At 45.3% G+C, this 19,439-nt stretch overlaps 1 protein-coding gene across 1 annotated transcript in view; it reads right to left on the minus strand.

Moving 5' to 3' along the window:
• Positions 1-19,439, minus strand: part of LOC127598522 (pyruvate carboxylase, mitochondrial-like) — a 177,716-nt gene that overhangs the window by 134,620 nt on the left and 23,657 nt on the right. Inside the window, exon 10 of the mRNA XM_052062377.1 lies at positions 8,173-8,291. Within this exon, the coding sequence (XP_051918337.1) occupies positions 8,173-8,291 (119 nt within the window). The remainder of the gene's footprint in view (positions 1-8,172; positions 8,292-19,439) is intronic.

A 19,439-nucleotide genomic window follows, 5' to 3' on the forward strand; every position in this document is an offset into this window, starting at 1 on the left:
TGTACATGTCAAAATAAACATCAAACAAAGAGAATTATACTTTGTGTATATAAAAGAGGGCGGCCCGGTAGTCCAGTGGTTAGCACGTCGGCTTCACAGTGCAGAGGTACCGGGTTCGATTCCAGCTCCGGCCTCCCTGTGTGGAGTTTGCATGTCCTCCCCGGGCCTGCGTGGGTTTTCTCCGGGTACTCCGATTTCCTCCCACATTCCAAAAATATGCATGGCAGGCTGATTGAACGCTCTAAATTATCCCTAGGTGTGAGTGTGAGCGTGGATGGTTGTTCGTCTCTGTGTGCCCTGTGATTGGCTGGCAACTGATTCAGGGTGTCCCCCGCCTACTGCCCGGAGACAGCTGGGATAGGCTCCAGCACCCCCCGCCACCCTAGTGAGGATCAAGCGGTACGGAAGATGAATGAATGAATGAATATATAAAAGAGCATAGCTTTGCCATCTGTTAGCATAACGCTAACGCTAAGTAGTATCTATGTAGCGCTGAAGCTACAAGTTGAATACAAACAGTCAACCAACACATGTAGAAAGACAACATGAGTACTCAAAGTCATCTTTACCCTCTGTAAAGAACGACTAATTGATCTTAAAAGAGTTACGACGCCCCAACGAACAGTAAATGCGTCTGATGCTGGCCCCATGTGACCAAGGTGAGCACACCAAAAAGAATGGCACGTGTGACAAAAACTGTAAAATTGTGATTACTTTTTTACGCAAAGCATAACACGAGGTAGTTCGATTTTACCCGCATTAAAATACGCAATTTTGTTGTCTTTTTAGGAAGCGCTGGATAAGATTAGTTCAATTTCCATTCAGTTCAATGTGAAACGATTTCGGAGACGGTGCCGTCACTTTAAACCAGCTTTTTTAAAAAGTATGACAAAGCAAGGGCGGTCACGAAGAACTTCGACAGCAGGGTAATACCGGATCATTCTCGGTTAAAACGGTAATCACACCGAATGAACTGCTGCGCTTTATTGATGTACATTCCAAAAAGTGCATGGTAGCGGACCAGCGAAACGAGGCGAACGGCAATTTAAAAAGGCGTATAAATGCTCGCCAAGCGACGCAAACAAAAACACCTTATCCAAAACAATGACGTGCGAGCGCATCATCGTGACAAGCATCTGTGTCATTATCATACATAGCGCACGCACGCACGCACACACAATTCGAGCCTTTCCAGTCATTCATCAGCTCGCTCCTTAATCAGTCGCCGGGCCGCGCCACTGCACAATTACAATCACCTGAAATGTATTTCGCGGCCGCACAAAAAGCACACGAATGCGCCGTGCTCAGCGGCGTACGGATGTGCTTACAGAAGGACAATCCGTGCACGTAAAGGCTGATTTGGACAATTACCATTCGCCACAGGAGAGACTCAAACCCTGCTACAGTCGTCGTCATCATGATCAAGCCCGATGCAGCCGCGTACCGGCTTGTCAACAACACGGAAATGCAAAAACAAACACGCAGCAAAGGCGAGAGCGACGGCGCGCCAAGGCCGTGCGCGGCGTGACGCCGAGGATTAAAGAAGGGGCCAAGACAAGGCCGAGACGGCAGCGGGAAAACACATTCAATTATCCATGAACGACATGAATAAATAAGATCGGAGAGAAAGGGAGCAGCGAGCACGGGGAAGGGTTAAGAGGGAATGAGTGAGACGAGCGGGACGACGGCGGGAATGGCGGCCGCTTGAATCGACACTTGGAAGGACGGTACAATTCATTCATTCATTCATCTTCCTAACCGCTTGATCCTCACTAGGGTCGCGGGGGGGTGCTGGAGCCTATCCCAGCTGTCTGCGGGCAGTAGGCGGGGGACACCCTGAATCGGTTGCCAGCCAATCGCAGGGCACACATAGACGAACAACCATCCACGCTCACACTCACACCTCGGGACAATTTAGAGTGTTCAATCAGCCTGCCATGCATATTTTTGGAATGTGGGAGGAAACCGGAGCACCCGGAGAAAATCCACGCAGGCCCGGGGAGAACATGCAAACTCCACACAGGGAGGCCGGAGCTGGAATCGAACCCGGGTCCTCTGCACCGTGAAGCCGACGTGCTAACCACTGGACAACCGGGCCGCCGCATCATTATTTATTCATTCATTCATTCATTCATCTACCGAGCCGCTTGATCCTCACTAGGGTCGCGGGGGGTACTGGAGCCTATCCCAGCTGTCTTCGGGCAGTAGGCGGGGGACACCCTGAATCGGTTGCCAGCCAATCGCAGGGCACACAGAAACGAACAACCATTCGCACTCACACTCACACCTAGGGACAATTTAGAGTGTTCAATCAGCCTGCCATGCTTATTTTTGGAATGTGGGAGGAAACAGGAGCACCCGGAGAAAACCCACGCAGGCCCGGGGAGAACATGCAAACTCCACACAGGGAGGCCGGAGCTGGAATCGAACCCGGTACCTCTGCACTGTGAAGCTCACGTGCTAACCACTGGACTACCGGGCCGCCAAGGACGGTACAATGCAGGGGAAATGTGCAAAAGGTGACAAAAGGTTGGGAGGAGACGAGAAGGTGTGACATGGACTAATGCCGCAACTTCAAATCCGCTGAAACATATCGAACCGACGCAGAGCGAAACCGTTGTCCCGCTTATTCATGATGATATTCCCACCGTAGCCTGCGGTCACTCACCTCCTCTTTACAATTCATCTCACGCTTCTTCCTTCCTCTCCTGCTTTCACACCCGACTCATTTTTCGAGGCCTTTTTCTTTTCTTTGGTAAATGAATGCTACGTATCTCTCCATCTTCCCGACGCTCCATCAGCATTTGTGGCTCTGATGGAGAAGGACTGCGGTCATTTGAGACAAATTAGATGGCGTGCGCACCTAATGTGCGGCCGCGACTTCGCAATGCATGTGTTTGCACGCTCTCGAGCCCACTGTAGACATGCGAAGTAGGATGAGTCCACGGAGATGTGCACCGTAATGGGTGCATTGAGAACCCGCAATAATACTTCATTTTTTACTCCATTTTGCTTTGACATAGGCGGCCCGGTAGTCCAGTGGTTAGCACGTTGGCTTCACAGTGCAGAGGTACCGGGTTCGATTCCGGCTCCGGCCTCCCTGTGTGGAGTTTGCATGTTCTCCCCCGGGTCTGCGTGGGTTTTCTCCGGGTGCTCCGGTTTCCTCCCACATTCCAAAAACATGCATGGCAGGCTGATTGAACACTCAAAATTGTCCCTAGGTGTGTGTGTAAGGGTGCGAATGGTTGTTCGTTTCTGTGTGCCCTGCGATTGGCTGGCAACCGATTCAGTGTGTCCCCCGCCTACTGCCCGAAGACGGCTGGGATCGGCTCCAGCACCCCCCGCGACCCTAGTGAGGATCAAGCGGTTCGGAAGATGAATGAATGAATGAATGCTTTGACATCAGTTCAATTTGTTTCATGATTCCGATGTAATTGGCCGATATTAGCTTGTTCAAAATTGAACAATTTTTTTTTTGGGGGGGGGGGGTCTGTAGTTCATATCTTTATTTTTGTAAGCGTGAACACGTAAATTCTCAAAGTTGGGTCATTTGAATAAAAATTCACTCTATTTTTACACATATATTATTTTCCGTAGTATAAGGCGCTCCGGAGTATAAGGCACACCTTCAATGAATGACTTCTGTAATTGCACTCCGTTGTACAGAAAATGTTTTTTGCTTGAAATCCTGAACATACACACACATATATACATAATATACATAAATACACACATACATATATATATACACAAACACATGCATATATCCATACATACAAACACATATATCCATATATACCGTATTGTAATGCTAAAATGTGCACTGCTGGGAACAGCAAGGATACTGCGCAGAACCCTCAAGCTTCCTGGCCTCTGGTAGAGGAGCCGAGCTGAATGAGGGATGGACACCACCCATGGGGGGTGGGGGGGGGGGGGGGTGAGACGAGGATTTTTTTTTTTCATATATAAATGTATATTGCAGGTTTTCACCTATTCCTGGTGAGCGGGGCCTCGATCCCCGCGATAAAATGAGTGGACCGTATTACCTGTCACGATGATGGAGGGATACGCGCCGACTCGATGTGAAAGCCATCAATAAAGCGTGTCAATAGAAAGCACTTCAAGCCGATTCAAAGTTGACATTTAATCACTTTTAACTTGCGCACGCATGAACGGCATGATGATGATGATGATCATCAGCCCTGAACACAATTCAGCTAAGCGGCCTACATCCAGATGAGGCTGCGACAGCGTCATCGTTTATTCATGTGAATGATGAGTCCGTCACATGTACGTCTGGATGAATTCATCGCATTCCTTCAACGCAGAAAAAATCTCTCCTGGCAATACACTATGAATATGTTGTACATTGAGAATAGTTGTGCAGCGCACTTTTTACACACAAAGGCAAGCCTGAGTTGGATCGAGCTGAGCATCTGAAGGGCTCGCCATGGAAAGCACAGGCCGCTCACGCACTCTGCACACGAGAGCAACGCAGAGATTACTCACGGCTAAATTAAGGACAAAATGAGAGAGGAGACAAAAAAAAAAAAAGAAGAGTGATGCGGAGGCGGGCTTACCGATTCCGTTTTGTTTTCTTAATGCTGCTCACACGACTGCCACTCAAACACCATACACTGAATGCCTGTGGGATTAAATATCACGCAGATTTTTTTTCCCCTCTCTCTTTTACACACGCGCACATCGAGGAGAATGGACTGGATTGTGCGACACTTGAGAAGAGCAGGAAGACCGAAAAGAAAAGGTACTAGCGCGGAAGAGTCTTTGGATATCAACGCAAGGGTGGATTTTTCCATCTGTGAGCGAGAGATCTTGGTTCCTTTCTCCCGGTTACGCAAAACGGTATCCTACCTGCTCTCTCTTATTTGTGCGGGTGCTACTAGTGTGACCTCTCTGTGACCTGCGTGCACTCGTGGCCAACAACGAAGCACTGTAAAGCGGTTATGCCAGTGGACTATTTGAAGGGAAGATTAGAGTGTAGCTATAGCTAGTTAGCCAAACGCGTGTCGCAAGTGCACTGGATAGTTGCTAATCTGGGAGAAAAAAACAAAATCACTCTGTAGGGGCTTTACGTATTTTGAAATGACATGCCAAAAGACCAAAAAAATAAAAATGCCCGTTGACCCAAAAGTAGTGGATTATTATTATTATGATGGTCATTATTATTGTCATCACTGTATAATCTAAACCTGTGAAATTATTCATTCATTCATCTTCCGAACCGCTTGATCCTCACTAGGGTCGCGGGGGGTGCTGGAGCCTATCCCAGCTGTCTTCGGGCAGTAGGCGGGGGACACCCTGAATCGGTTGCCAGCCAATCGCAGGGCACACAGAGACGAACAACCATTCACGCTCACACTCACACCTAGGGAGAATTTAGAGTGTTCAATCAGCTTGCCATGCATGTTTTAGGAATGTGGGGGGGAAACCGGAGCAAACCGCGTTTTCCCGTAATTGGGATGCATTTCCTCAAGCTGTATGCAAGCATATTGCATTGGAATCATGCTGAGTAAGTCATTAACACAATTATTTGTGTGTATGGTTTTAGAGACGGCCCAAAACGCAAGGCGTTTAAAGGCATGCTTGGATAGGTTTGGTGTGGTGGATCTTGACCGGCCGGCCCTTACCTTTTAATGGGCCGAGTCTTATATTTTTTTCACTCGTGTGATACAGCTGCCCAGTCGAAGGAATATTGTGGATGCAGATTGCTGTCACGCAATCCAATTCGATCTAAAGCTTGTTCAAGCGTCTGTAGTTGACATGGAGGCGAGTTTGGTGGTTGGGGCGCATTGCTACGACAGTTCTACACGGCAGTCATCGAATCAATCCTGTGTTCTTCCATCACGGTTTTGGTTTGGGGCCGCCACAAAAAAGGACAAAATCCGACTTCAACGGACAGTTAGGACGGCAGAAAAAATCGTTGGCACCGCCCTACCCACTCTTGAGAACTTGCACACTGCAAGAATCAAGACAAGGGCACGGAAAATCCTCCTGGATCCCTCGCACCCTGCCCACCACCTTTTTCAGCCACTCCCTTCAGGCAGACGCTACAGATCCATGCGCACCAAATCCAGTAGACACTTAAACAGCTTCTTCCCTCTAGCCATTAACTCCTTCAACAGTCACTGACGTAGTCACTCTTCTTGCACCACAAAATGGTACTACAAAACTACTGGTTACTCTAAAATGGTTCAATGATTTTGTTGTTTACGATGATACTAGTGCAGCGTGTTATACCGGAGACAAATTCCTTGTGTGTTCTACATTCATTCATTCATTCATTTCATTCATCTTCCTAACCGCTTGATCCTCACTAGGGTCGCGGGGGCTGCCAGCCGTCTCCGGGCAGTAGGCGGGGGACACCCTGAATCGGTTGCCAGCCAATCGCAGGGCACACAGAAACGAGCAACCATTCGCACTCACACTCACACCTAGGGACAATTTAGAGTGTTCAATCAGCCTGCCATGCATGTTTTAGGAATGTGGGGGGGAAACCGGAGCACCCGGAGAAAACCCACGCAGGCCCGGGGAGAACATGCAAACTCCACACAGGGAGGCCAGAGCTGGAATCGAACCCGGTACCTCTGCACTGTGAAGCCGACGTGCTAACCACTGGACTACCGGGCCGCCCTGTGTTCTACATACTTGGCCAATAAAGATGATTCTGATTCTGACAGGCTACCAATGGGGGACAGAGCAATATGAATCATGGTGTTGCGCAAACGAGGCAAAGGTGAGGTTCGGGACAACGCGATCAGGAGGGGAGATGAATGAGCGGGCCAATGATGGCATGAGGGGGCATCACATGTGACAGCAGTGATAACGGTGAGATGGATGGGCGGGCACCGAGCGGGATGAGGCCGAGCGACCTCCAGTGAGACGTTCCAAGCGGGCAAAAAAAACGAGCTCAGTTCAAGCTGGTCTTCTCAGCGGAAGGCAGAAATAGACGAGGACCCAGCAGCAGAGCTCGACAAGGGTACACATCCACAAGGCCTGCTGTGAGGATGCCAGGGAAACTGGCAGATGCAATCTCCAGCAAATACAGCGGGGCTTTGTTGATCAAACACTGACTGAAGGGGCTTTCAAGAAGGACTTTAGGGGCTCACAAGCCCACCTGCAGTCCGGGGAGGGGACTCGTTTTTTTTTTTTTTTTTAATCTCTGCCAGTTTGGAGAGGAGCGAGTTGAAATGAGGAAAGGGATGCAGAGAAAAGGTGTGAAGTGGGATCCAGGAATATAGGGCAAGAGGGAGGCTTTCACTTTTTTTGGCATGAAAATGTCGCAAAGTTCAGTGGTACCACATAGAGAGTTTGATAGCGCCGCCTTGGGAAAAGCCTGAGGACTAATGAGCTTGGAGTGCAAATTTACCAAACATACTTTTTTCCAATTTCATGCATCCCCCTCCCACCTCCTCCCTTCATCACCCAGCCCCCTACCGCCTGTGGGCATAATCTGCCACTGGCTACCGGGGTGCTGGACCTTTGCCTGTGTAAAGGCGGCCTGTGCAAACGAGATGACGTCCACCCTCTGCCACTTCATGCAGGACGCGGCTCCTCTCGGGCCAATTCAAATGGGCTTCATGCTCCGAATAAATGCAGCAATCCTTCAACGGTGGGGCTTTTGGCATGTATATATTATACACACACACGCATACCGTATTTTCCGCACTATAAGGAGCACCTAAAAGCGTTCAATTTCCTCAAAAGCCGACATTGCGCCTAAAAATCAGAGGCGCCTTATATATATGGATCAATATTTTGATTTCTTGGACGTAGTATTTGAAAGATTCTGTAAAGCGCTTTGTTACAGTTGCAGCGGTTGTGAAAGCCCGATATGAATAAAGCTGTATTGTATTCCCATAGAGTGGATGCATAACATAACTGCAGCCACTCTTGTAACTTGTATTCTATGCGCCTTATAATGCGGTGCGCCCTATATATCAAAACCGTATTAAATTGGCCATTCATTGAAAGTGCATCTTAGACACCGAAGCGCCTTATAGTGCGGAAAATATGGTCTGTGTGTATACGTCTCTCTCTCTCTTTCTCTTCCTATATATATATATATATATATATATATATATATATATATATATATATATATATATATATATATATAACCGTAGCAGTTAAGCAAAATCTCGCTGTACTCACTCCGTGATTTCCTCTGTCACCGTGTGCTCCACCTGAAGCCGCGAGTTGACTTCAATGAAGTAGTGTTTGCCGTGTTTGTCCACCAAGAACTCCACCGTCCCCGCGTTCTCGTAGCCCACCTGCGGGAAAAGAAAACCGCTGATTCTTTGTTGCCCCCCCTTGCTAAAATCAGGGTATACTTTTGCTTCCTCTGCTCTTGGCAGGTTGAATTCAATGGCAAAAAGAAAAGAAATCAACAAAGGTGGTAACAAAAAAAAAAAAAAAAGAATGTAAAGGGTAGAATTCCCACTGCTAAAAGTAGACCGATTTACTTTGTATTTATACATTCAACACATAAAAAAAGAAACTTCAATAAACTCGACAAGCTCAAAAACAGCAAATCCGGGACAGGGCTTCACGGAAGACAAAGTCTTTATTTGGATGTAATTAAAAAGTAAAGCAAAACTAACTTGGATTTTTTTTTTTAACTCGTGAGCGACTTTTTAATTTTTCATGGGGGATAAAAAAGTGCCGCAGTTGTTTTTACAAAAAGTCAAAAATAGAGACTAGGTGGCACATTGACCCCAGTGAATCATCTTCACTTTGAGGATGATAACTGAAACGGATGTGCCCGCCAAACAAGGAGCACGATCACCAGCACCCCTCACACTAATGATGATGGATACATAATGCTCAAGGCCTAGTCTATATCAGCTTTCACACACAAGGCCATTGAGCTAACACACACACATACACACACACACACACACGCTCTCACCATGTTTAAGTGAATCAGTGTAACAGACTAATTTGTCACTGCTTGACAAGCGACGGCAGGCAAGTCGACGGGCAACACCATTTTGCTTTGACATAAGTTCAATTTGTTTCATGATTCTGATGTAATTGGCCGATATTAGCTTGTATAAAATTGAACAATTTTTGGGGGAGGGGGGGTGGTCTGTAGTTCATATCTTTATTTTTGTAAGCGTGAACATGTAAATTCTCAAAGTTGGGTCATTTGAATAAAAACAATTCACTATATTTTTACACATATATTATTTTCCGTACTATAAGGCACTCCGGAATATAAGGCACATATATATAGGGCGCACTACATGATAAGGTGCATAAACAGAAGATACAGTAGTGGCTGCGGTTGCGTTATGCGTCCACTAGATGGAGTTATGCTAAAGGGAATAAAACACAGCTTTAATTATATGGGGGGGGGGGGCAACCCTCTTTCGCGGTTTTTCACTTATCGCGGCAGGGTCACGGTTCCCATTAACCGCGATATGTGAGGGAACAAACACTGTAAATCGCGATATTGTGGAAAACTGAGTGCAATGTCTAATTCGAACCAGCAGAGGACAGTGTTTGCTGCCTTACAAAAGGCTGCAATGGAACTTCGAAAAGTGAAGACGAGCCAAACATCTGTTGCGATGGCGGCGTGATCATCAACACGATGAACGGAATGTCAATCACATCATCGCTCGTCTGTCCTCAAAGGTGTTGAACAAAACCGTACCAGAAGTGGCCTCAGCCGACTGAATGTGCTCAGTGATCATACGGTCAAATACTTTTGTTTACATTGTTTGTTTCCGAGTGCACTTGGTGCCAATTCACAGGGACTATGTGCCTCGGAAACTCCAGGCGCTCACTCCGAGTGCTTGTTTCCTGCCGCCTAATGCAAAACTTTCAGGCTGGCAGTTTTGAGAGATGCTCACAGCATTATTTTTCCTCTGCGCGGTCGCCATTTTCTGCCGTCGCTGCACATCTCATTTCCAGCGTTGTCTTGAATCTTGTGAGCGCAGCACGATCACCAAATTCCCCCTCACACCTCCCACCCATTTTTTTTCCAACATAGCACAGACATTTGCAATTAGGCTATGTGCATCTGCTCGTGCTTCTCAGCAACTTCTCACAACCTTTCTCCGCAAGGACGTACAGGCGAGGAATCCAAACAGAAGACGAGTGGCGGCAAGCATAACAATCCCTCCAGTCTTTGAACTCCAAGGACGGAGACCAGCGCAAAACTAGTTTAGTAGTCGGGACGGGGAAACACAACATCAAACGTTTTGGGGGTTTTTGTTTGTTACATTTTAGTCCAAACCGAGACACGAAATATGAATGGGAAACTTTTGTCGTCACATATATACACACACACGTGTGTATGTAAAAAAATATATATATATACATATTTATTTATTTTTTGGAACATTTTTTTGAACACACACACACATTATATATATATATATATATATATATATATATATATATATATATATATATATATATATATTCATTCATTCATTCATTCATCTTCCAAGCCGCTTGATCCTCACTAGGGTCGCGGGGGTGCTGGAGCCTATCCCAGCTGTCTTCGGGCAGTAGGCGGGGGACACCCTGAATTGGTTGCCAGCCAATCGCAGGGCACACAGAGACGAACAACCATTCGCACTCACACTCACACCTAGGGACAATTTAGAGTGTTCAATCAGCCTGCCACGCATGTTTTTGGAATGTGGGAGGAAACCGGAGCACCCGGAGAAAACCCACGCAGGCCCGGGGAGAACATCCAAACTCCACACAGGGAGGCCGGAGCTGGAATCGAACCCGGTACCTCTGCACTGTGAAGCCGATGTGCTAACCACTGAACTACCGGGCTGCCTATATTATATATATATGTGTGTGTGTGTGTGTGTGTGTGTGTGTATATACACACACACACCGGTTGCCAGATAGCCAGATATACAGTATATCAGCCAGATATACAGTATATCTATAAATATATATCTATATTTATATAGATAGATGTAGATATAGATATACAGTATATCGATATCTAGCTGTATCTAGATACTGTATAACGATTTTTTTTCATTGATTTGATGAAAACGCGACATTTGGCATTGAAATGGCAGTTAGCGCAGTTTAGTTTAGTTTACCGGTAGTTCTTTCTACATACATTCTTGCTGCTGGAGGCTGTAAATTTCCCCATTGTGGGGCGAATAAAGGATATCTTATCTTATCTTATCTTATCTTATCTTATCTTATCTTAGTTTCGCAGCATGCTTCAAACAAAACGCAACGATTGAAAAAGTAACTCAAAGAACTACAGTCATACAACAAGAGGCTGGCTTGTAACCGTTTGCCCTCCATGTCCTCGATTTTCTACTTTGTGTTTGCGTAATGTGGAGTTTAATCATTCAGGGTAGAGTCAGTTCTCTAAAAGCGTATTCTACTCTCACATTTTATTTTTAGCGCCCTTCTTTTTGCAAGGTTACACTGAATATTCAAAATGCGTTTTGATGAGGATGTACAAAATGTAGCCAAAGCCAAAAGAATGCTTCTAATAATGTTGTCTCGCCATGTCGGAAACGGCACTCCAGTTGAAAGTCTTTTTCCGAATCCCCAGCAAGAACATTCGACAAAAGCGTCACTCCTTTTCCAGACATAATCAAACAAAGTCAAGTGGCGATGCGCTCTGAGGCCAGAAAGGCTTTTGCGCGCCGCTCGTGCCTTTCATTCGCTCGCGCTGAGCGGGAAATGGCGTGAACCGGAAAATTGCCACTGTATCGCTTCCTTTTCATTTCCAATTCTGGGGCGAGACTCGGGAGCATCTTTAAAAAAAGTGAAAGGCGGCATGAGTTTGCTGCAACTTTGTTCCCTTGCAATCTGTGGGGAGAACTGCTGACAAGATGGCGCCGGAATTCTCGTGACTCATATCCAATTCCCGCTTGGACTTTGGTCAGACAATTCTGGTCTGATTCATAGCTGATATAAGCGTACGTACACGTACGCGTACACGTACACACACGTACACGTATACACACACACACAAGCTCCATTTTGGTCATGGGACCTTTTTCACTCATTTTACTGCCGCCAAACACACACACACTTTTCCACACCTTGATGACTACAGGTCCAAAAATAATGGTAATCGTGTCTTCACTGCTACCTCTCCGTGAAATCTAATTAAAAAGTGTTGCAAATGTGGCGAAGTGATTTTCAGGTCACCCATGGACAGACGGCAAGGGAGCAATGCATGCACACGGTTGGAAAAAAAGACAATCCGAGTTCCAAAGGAGAGGCTACGGTCCATAACACAGTCGTGCCCTGACTTATGGTATGTTGATTTAATAAGTCAAACAGCATATGAAAGATTTTTTTTTCTGTTACACAGTTGGGTTATATTCACCACAACATCAACGCTAGCTTCATTAGCCTGGCTATGCCGTTTTGCACTGGGTGTTAGCATTAAGCTAGTGGAATTTTCAGTTAGGCCCAGCGATGCCCTACCTATAACTTGTAAAAGTCCGCTGACCGGGTTAGTCTTATGGCAGAGGTACTAGTGTACTCGTATTGTTCAGCAAGAGAAGGAGGAAGGGTGGGGGGGGGGGGACAAATATTTTACAAGAGGGCTGGAATGAAGCTGTAAAGTGGATCCAGAGAAGGTAAAGAGGAAAGATGAGAGCCGTCTTCTGTGGTTGCAGTCTCTGAAATTCCAGCCATATTAATGTGTCATATATAGGCCAAGTGCAAATTCGAGGGCTCATAAAAATGGATGTTAACTATCAATTAATGGGGAAAAATATGCCTCCAAGTCGAGCAATAACTTCACGTACCGAGAGAGGAAGAGGAGCATCAAACCAATTTAATTAATGACACTGTAAAAAGCCACCATGTAAAAGCGTGTTTTTTTTTATTATCCTTGGTTCATAGCCTTTACCCGTTTTATATTCAAAGCTGACATTTTCTGACTTTGCTGCAGGTTTAAAAATAAACACCCCAAATGAGCCAGTGCAATTCGTCTCAGATTTGAAAAATCACATTGTGCGTGCTTAATTTAATCTATGTGCATCAAGTATACATTAGTCACTCATCTGCCCCCAGTGTCACGTGGGATTCCACAGGGTTCAACTTTGTGGCCCCTGCTGTTTTTATTGTATTGGTTGCCCCTGTGTTCCTTATTCAGAAAGCATGGAATTTCCTTTAATTATAAAGTGGATAACAGTCAAATCAATGTCTCGCTAAGCAAAAAAAAGAGTGCTTTCTCCTTAAGGCTACTTTTGCCCTGCCAGGGGCAAATCAATGTCTGGATGGCACAAAACTTTATAAACTTCAACAAGAACACATGGTGATGGTGTTTGGTCCCAGTGGGCCTTGTTTTGCTCACCCTGTTGCCTTGGCCCCCCTAGCATGTTACCTAACGCCATCAGTCTGGAATTTGGGTTTTAAATTAGACATCGATTTCAAATTGAATTGGCAAATGTTTTGTTTTGTAGTAAGTAAAGTCTCTCCTTGCAAAGACAACGTTTATAAAAAGTAATCCATGCCTTTGAAACATATTGATGGGTTAATGTAATGCGCTATATTCTGCAGTCAGACAGTCCTCCCTCTCGCGTCTCCAGTTGGTCTAAAATGCTGCGGCTCGCCTCCTAACTGGAGCTCGTTGGAGGGAGCACATAACTCCAATCCAGGCCTACCTACTTTGGCTCCGGGTAACATTTTAGAATTTAAGATTATTTTATTAGTCTTTAAACCCTGCCTGTCACAGCTCCTCTACATACCTGCTTGGTGCCTCCGATTTTTTTTTTGTACTCAACCATGGTTTTTAAAAGTACTCTTCAAATCAAGTTGAGTCGATACGGATTTTGAGGTAAATTCGAATTAAAAAGGCGAGGCCGGGAGCGACGTGGGAGTCAATGCTGTTGATGACTCCGGATAGCAGTAAGTTGCAAACTGGCTAACCATTAGCCATTCTGCTTGTAAAGTGGGTGTCCATTGTCACCTTGCAGCTAGCATATAAAAGTCGTTGCCTGTTCATATGGTTACTTTTTAGTCAATGGCATTTTAGCGCTTGCTATTTATGATTTGAGCAAATCAGGCGCTAGGTGTATCAACTCGCTCTCCTCCTGGAAGCCCGATTACGTGCCCGCATTGGTCCCACTGCTCTCTCGCTGGCCCAGATCCCCCTTCTACGCTGTCAGCACTTTAATGGAAGCATAATGAGCTCCTTGTCTGTGAAATGATGAAAAAGTGGAGCGAATAAAGCCACCTAGTGATCACAGAGCACCACATGAGCACACATGGCCAGGCACACACGGCCACACATGCGCCAACGGGATCTATTCTGGGCGCCGATATTAGAGACATAAAATGTATAAAAATTCGGTTTTCTCCTTCATAACACAGGCTGTGTACAACGCTGCACAAAGAGTGAGGAAACGTGGGGGGGGGGGGGGGGGGTAGTCAAGACGATGGATGCCTGTGTGTCCTGATTATGTATATGTGATGTGTGGATTATACATACAAAACACTCGGTGTCAACGCAACACGCTCGGCATTACATTTCCTGCAACCCACATGTGCTCGTTTGCATGCCTTTCGCATCGAATGGCTTATTATGGGCGTGGTGTCATTTATCACTTGGAATGCATTTATAGGGCTTTTCCGTGTATAGGGAGGCTCACTTTTGAGTTAAACTGGAATCAAGGTGTGCAAACAAGTCATGCAAAACAAACAAGGCATCATTACGGTTAAGCTCGCTCGGCTGTGTCTGAAGGTTAAACGCAGCGCGGGTGTGCGAGCCCTCACCGGCATAAAAGGAACATGCAAGAATCCACACCGACAGAACAATCAGCGAATTAGATGGCTTTGTTTTTCCGCCCGCAGACATCTGTGAAGACCCTCCTTGCATGTTAACCACGGTACCCGTCAATGAAGTTCACCTGTTATTTATTTCTTGAGTGCTCGTAACGCTTGGGCTCACTTTAAGGAAAAGTTCAAAACCTCCTTTTTGTTTGTTTTTTTTTTAAAGACGCTTGATCTTCTCGGATGAAAGACGGACTCTAAGAGCTGGCAAACTCTCCATCACGGTCGGCACTTGAAAGCACCGCAGACACTTGCTGCCAAAGCTGCGTCCAACACATGCGGGGAAAATATCCGAAATGGTGAAAAGAAGGAAGGCTCTTAAAAAAAAAATCATCAATTTTTAAAAATGTAGTGCAAGTCAAGCACAACATAACTTGACTTAACACGCGATGGCCAAACTAAGAATTGGAGAGTATTGACATCAGGTTGGCGGCCCGGTAGTCCAGTGGTTAGCACGTGGGCTTCACAGTGCAGAGGTACCGGGTTCGATTCCAGCTCCGGCCTCCCTGTGTGGAGTTTGCATGTCCTCCCCGGGCCTGCGTGGGTTTTCTCCGGGTGCTCCGGTTTCCTCCCACATTCCAAAAATATGCATGGCAGGCTGATTGGACGCTCTAAATTGTCCCTAGGTGTGAGTGTGAGTGCGAATGGTTGTTCGTTTCTATGTGCCCTGCGATTGGCTGGCAACCGATTCAGGGTGTCCCACGCCTACTGCCCGGAGACGGCTGGGATGGGCTCCAGCACCCCCCGCGACCCGAGTGAGGATCAAGCGGTTAGGAAGATGAATGAATGAATGAATGAATGACATCAGGTCAATACTCGCTTTAATTTAAGGTATCAGATACTCGTGGAGGCTGCAAAAACCAGTCACCGATAATTAATGCCCCCCCAAAAAAAGGCCTTATATCAAATAAGTCCTCCTTGAAAGTAGTTGACACTGTACTGTAGCATTTTGACACATCACTGAATCAACATTAGGAATATATTCGGGAAAAAAAGGTTTTTGTTCATGATTTTTGGGTCATTGTCTGAAAAAAAGTTTTATATATCCCAAAAAGTCTTCTAGGTATCAGTACTCAATATTAGTGAATACTCAAAGTGTGAATACCTGGACTGGTATCCGTTTGAAAAAAGCTAAACCCAACTCAAAGGTGCAGTGTGGCCACTTCGTCTCTTGGCAGAAATCCGCTTCCTCCTTGACAATTACGCTATGATTTTATGGTTTAATCAAAGTGGTGCCGTACGATATACATTATGTGGAGCCTCAAATTCAAGACGGGGGTTGCGATTTTCAATCGAAAGCATCCAGTCAAGTTCGGCCTCACTGGGTATTTGTTTCAATTTTTTGCGCTGATCGATTTATCCCTTCAAGCAGTGGTTTGAAAGTTTTATTGTAGCATCTATGCTAAAAATGCCAGCGTGGCGCGGTTCATTGTACCGAGTGCCAAATTAAGATGGATTGGAAATCGATTTCAACGAGACGACACTCAGCGCATCCGCAAAGCGAAGCCACCCAAACACTGGCGAGAAGCTTCTTCTCAAAACGTTTCATAGAAGAAACAAAAAGCGACTAATGAGTTGTCAAAAGCCAGTCAGCACAAAAATCTACTCGGCTTCTACCGCATCTCCAGGCGCTTGGTGTAAATGTTTGGGCGTGAGAATGCTTTTATCAGCGCAGATCTGCGCTGTCTGGAACTACACAGGCATGAAATTACTTCACAGCGTTGCCTTTTTTTTTTTTTTCTGCGAGAGTATCCACCAGCATTTGCATGCAAAAAGGCGCTTTGGCTTACTTACACACAACCGTGAGCGCAATGTACAAATTGCGAGCGTGCATGTGATCGCCAATGAGAAAAGATCTGAAGAATTCGGAGGCGACGCGCAAGGAATCAGAGGTGGTCAAAGTACTCACGCTCACAATTTTTACGAGTACTGATTCAACTTTTGGACATGAGGAAAGTTACAGACGCACTGACTCTGAAATGTACTTAAGTTCAAAAGTCTAAATGAGTTGGAGGGTTGTGAACCAGGGAACTAAAAAAAATTTTTTTTTAAAGCCAACTTCGACACTCGGGGTGGGGGGGGGTGCGGCAGATGTGGTGCTCATTTGCCAACTACACACGCATGGATAATGCAGTCATGAAAAGCAGTGTGCCGCTTTGGTCCGGTGTCTCGGCGGCTTCATTTACAAGCTCGGGCTCTGTTCGCACCATGGACATAACGCACACAACGCCGTCGCCTGCGCCGTAAAGGGAGAAAGCAGATCCTCCACTGGCTAGTTAAGCTCATCTCCCACTTTTATTATCAGACAAAAGTGCATGTATCCAAGCTAAACTAATCAATTTCGACGAATCAAGCAATACATGAACAATTAAAGAAGCCATCCTTGAAACAGAGTGATGGACGGGCATCTCTTGTTGTGGTTTGATAACGAAAAGCCTACGAGGTGGAAATTTCGGTTTTCAAACGTAGAGAATGAATGTAAAATATGACCAGAAAAATAAATTGTCATGGATAGATGACTGAAAAATCGAACAAAAACGGGAATGTGCAATTCCCCGCTGCCCCAAAATAAAACAAACAAAAAAATTGTAATCAATTTCGTTAAAACTGTGAGTATAAAAGGTTGATTTTTCAGACACCATCAATCAAAATCTGTGGAATAATCTCGAAACGGACCTAAAAATGAGTAAGTCGCTTGCTGAGTTCAAAAACAAATTCAAAAAAATAGTACAACCTACATCAATCAGAGTTAAAATGATCAATTCTAAACATGAAATATAATGATAAATCAGAACTAAGTTGATAAATAGAGAAAGGTATTGAAATATCCATTATGAATACAAGAGAAAATTGACACAAGAGTGCCACGGTGAGGATGTATATAATCCCGATACAAACCAAAAGTTGTAAAAATATCACGGTTAAGGGTAAAGTATGAGCCTTAATGGAGACTTCTTCTTACTTTTTCTTTTCTGATTGATATAAAAATGATTTAGTAGATATAAACACATAACGGGGTAGGACTAGATAAGTTTTTTACTTCTTCCTACTCCCTTGAACATAACATAACATAAATAAACAAACAAACAAAAACCGGCTAGGTGTCAATCGTTCACAACCCAAAGCCTGGGGTTGACTTTGCTGAAACGATAGTGGAATATCCAACATCCGGTGAGCAACAAGGATTGAAAAGAAAAAAATAAAAAACAGGGCATCGAGGGAGACCGAGTGCCTGTCGCCAGCATCAAGACCACAGTGCAAGACACAATAGCAGGTTGATGTCGCAAAGAGCATGTCATTACTTCCCTAGTGTGATGCTGATTAACATGAAAAGGCTACAATTGCACGGGGTTACTCAACACATACATATCTGAGCAATTTATTCATTCAGAGGCGTTGCAAGAAGATGCTTGAGCACAATTTTCTGCTGAAGAGCATCTCGCTCTTTTGTTTTGGGCGCCGCACAATCGAAGTCGAGCGTTGCTAGGGAGCGAGCAGCTTTCAATACGCGCGGAGAGAGTTGACAGTGAAGCAAAAGGCTTCCCCTGTCCTCCCAAAAGTGCTTTCAATCTCATTTGCAAGCTGTTACCAACATGGAAGTACACGCAGTGAGGGCACTTTTGAAAAAAAATAAGGAATATTATTTTTAGATGATTTCAGATTTCTCAAAACAAGAAAAAAAATATTCTGAAAATTGGATTTAGTATGGGCGGCCCGGTAGTCCAGTGGTTAGCACGTCGGCTTCACAGTGCAGAGGTACCGGGTTCGATTCCAGCTCCGGCCTCCCTGTGTGGAGTTTGCATGTTCTCCCCGGGCCTGCGTGGGTTTTCTCCGGGTGCTCCGGTTTCCTCCCACATTCCAAAAACATGCGTGGCAGGCTGATTGGACGCTCTAAATTGTCCCTAGGTGTGAGTGTGAGTGCGAATGGTTGTTCGTCTGTGTGTGCCCTGCGATTGGCTGGCACCCGATTCAGGGTGTCCCCCGCCTACTGCCCGAAGACAGCTGGGATGGGCTCCAGCACCCCCCGCGACCCTAGTGAGGATTAAGCGGCTCGGAAGATGAATGAATGAATTAATGAATTTAGTATTAAATTAACAATGATTAAATACGCGTTTAGTTTATCAAAGTCCTCGTGTACGCGTTACAAACACAAGCAATAAATTAATCTGCATGACAACGAACAGATTTATTATCCATTTTGTAAAATCCTGTGTATATTGTATAATACGCTGCCCCAAAATCTGTCACATTTTTTTTTTCTCTCCGACTTTGTGTAATTTGGTTAACTGTGTCAGAGTATCAGCATCAAATTGTGCAGTCATTTACGTCTAATAAACTGCCTTTGAAAAATAAGATGACAGCTGTTGTCAGCGCCGCTAGCCACAAGCGCGACCGCCACTCAACGCTGCCAACAGGCGCCGTACAATACGGTACGGGCGTAATTTAAGTCTTTGGCTTAATGAGCGGTTAAATTTGATTTTTAAGGCTTCATCATAGGTATGGCAAATGAGCATAGTTTTAATCTGAATTTAAAAGCATTCATACGTTTTTGAACCATGAATTGTGATTGGATCGGTAATCGGTTTGTAAGACCTTAAGATTTTTAAGGAATAAAAATTCTTCATTTGGCT

The sequence above is a fragment of the Hippocampus zosterae genome, chromosome 1 (assembly GCF_025434085.1).
Source record: "Hippocampus zosterae strain Florida chromosome 1, ASM2543408v3, whole genome shotgun sequence".
Lineage (NCBI taxonomy): Eukaryota > Metazoa > Chordata > Actinopteri > Syngnathiformes > Syngnathidae > Hippocampus > Hippocampus zosterae.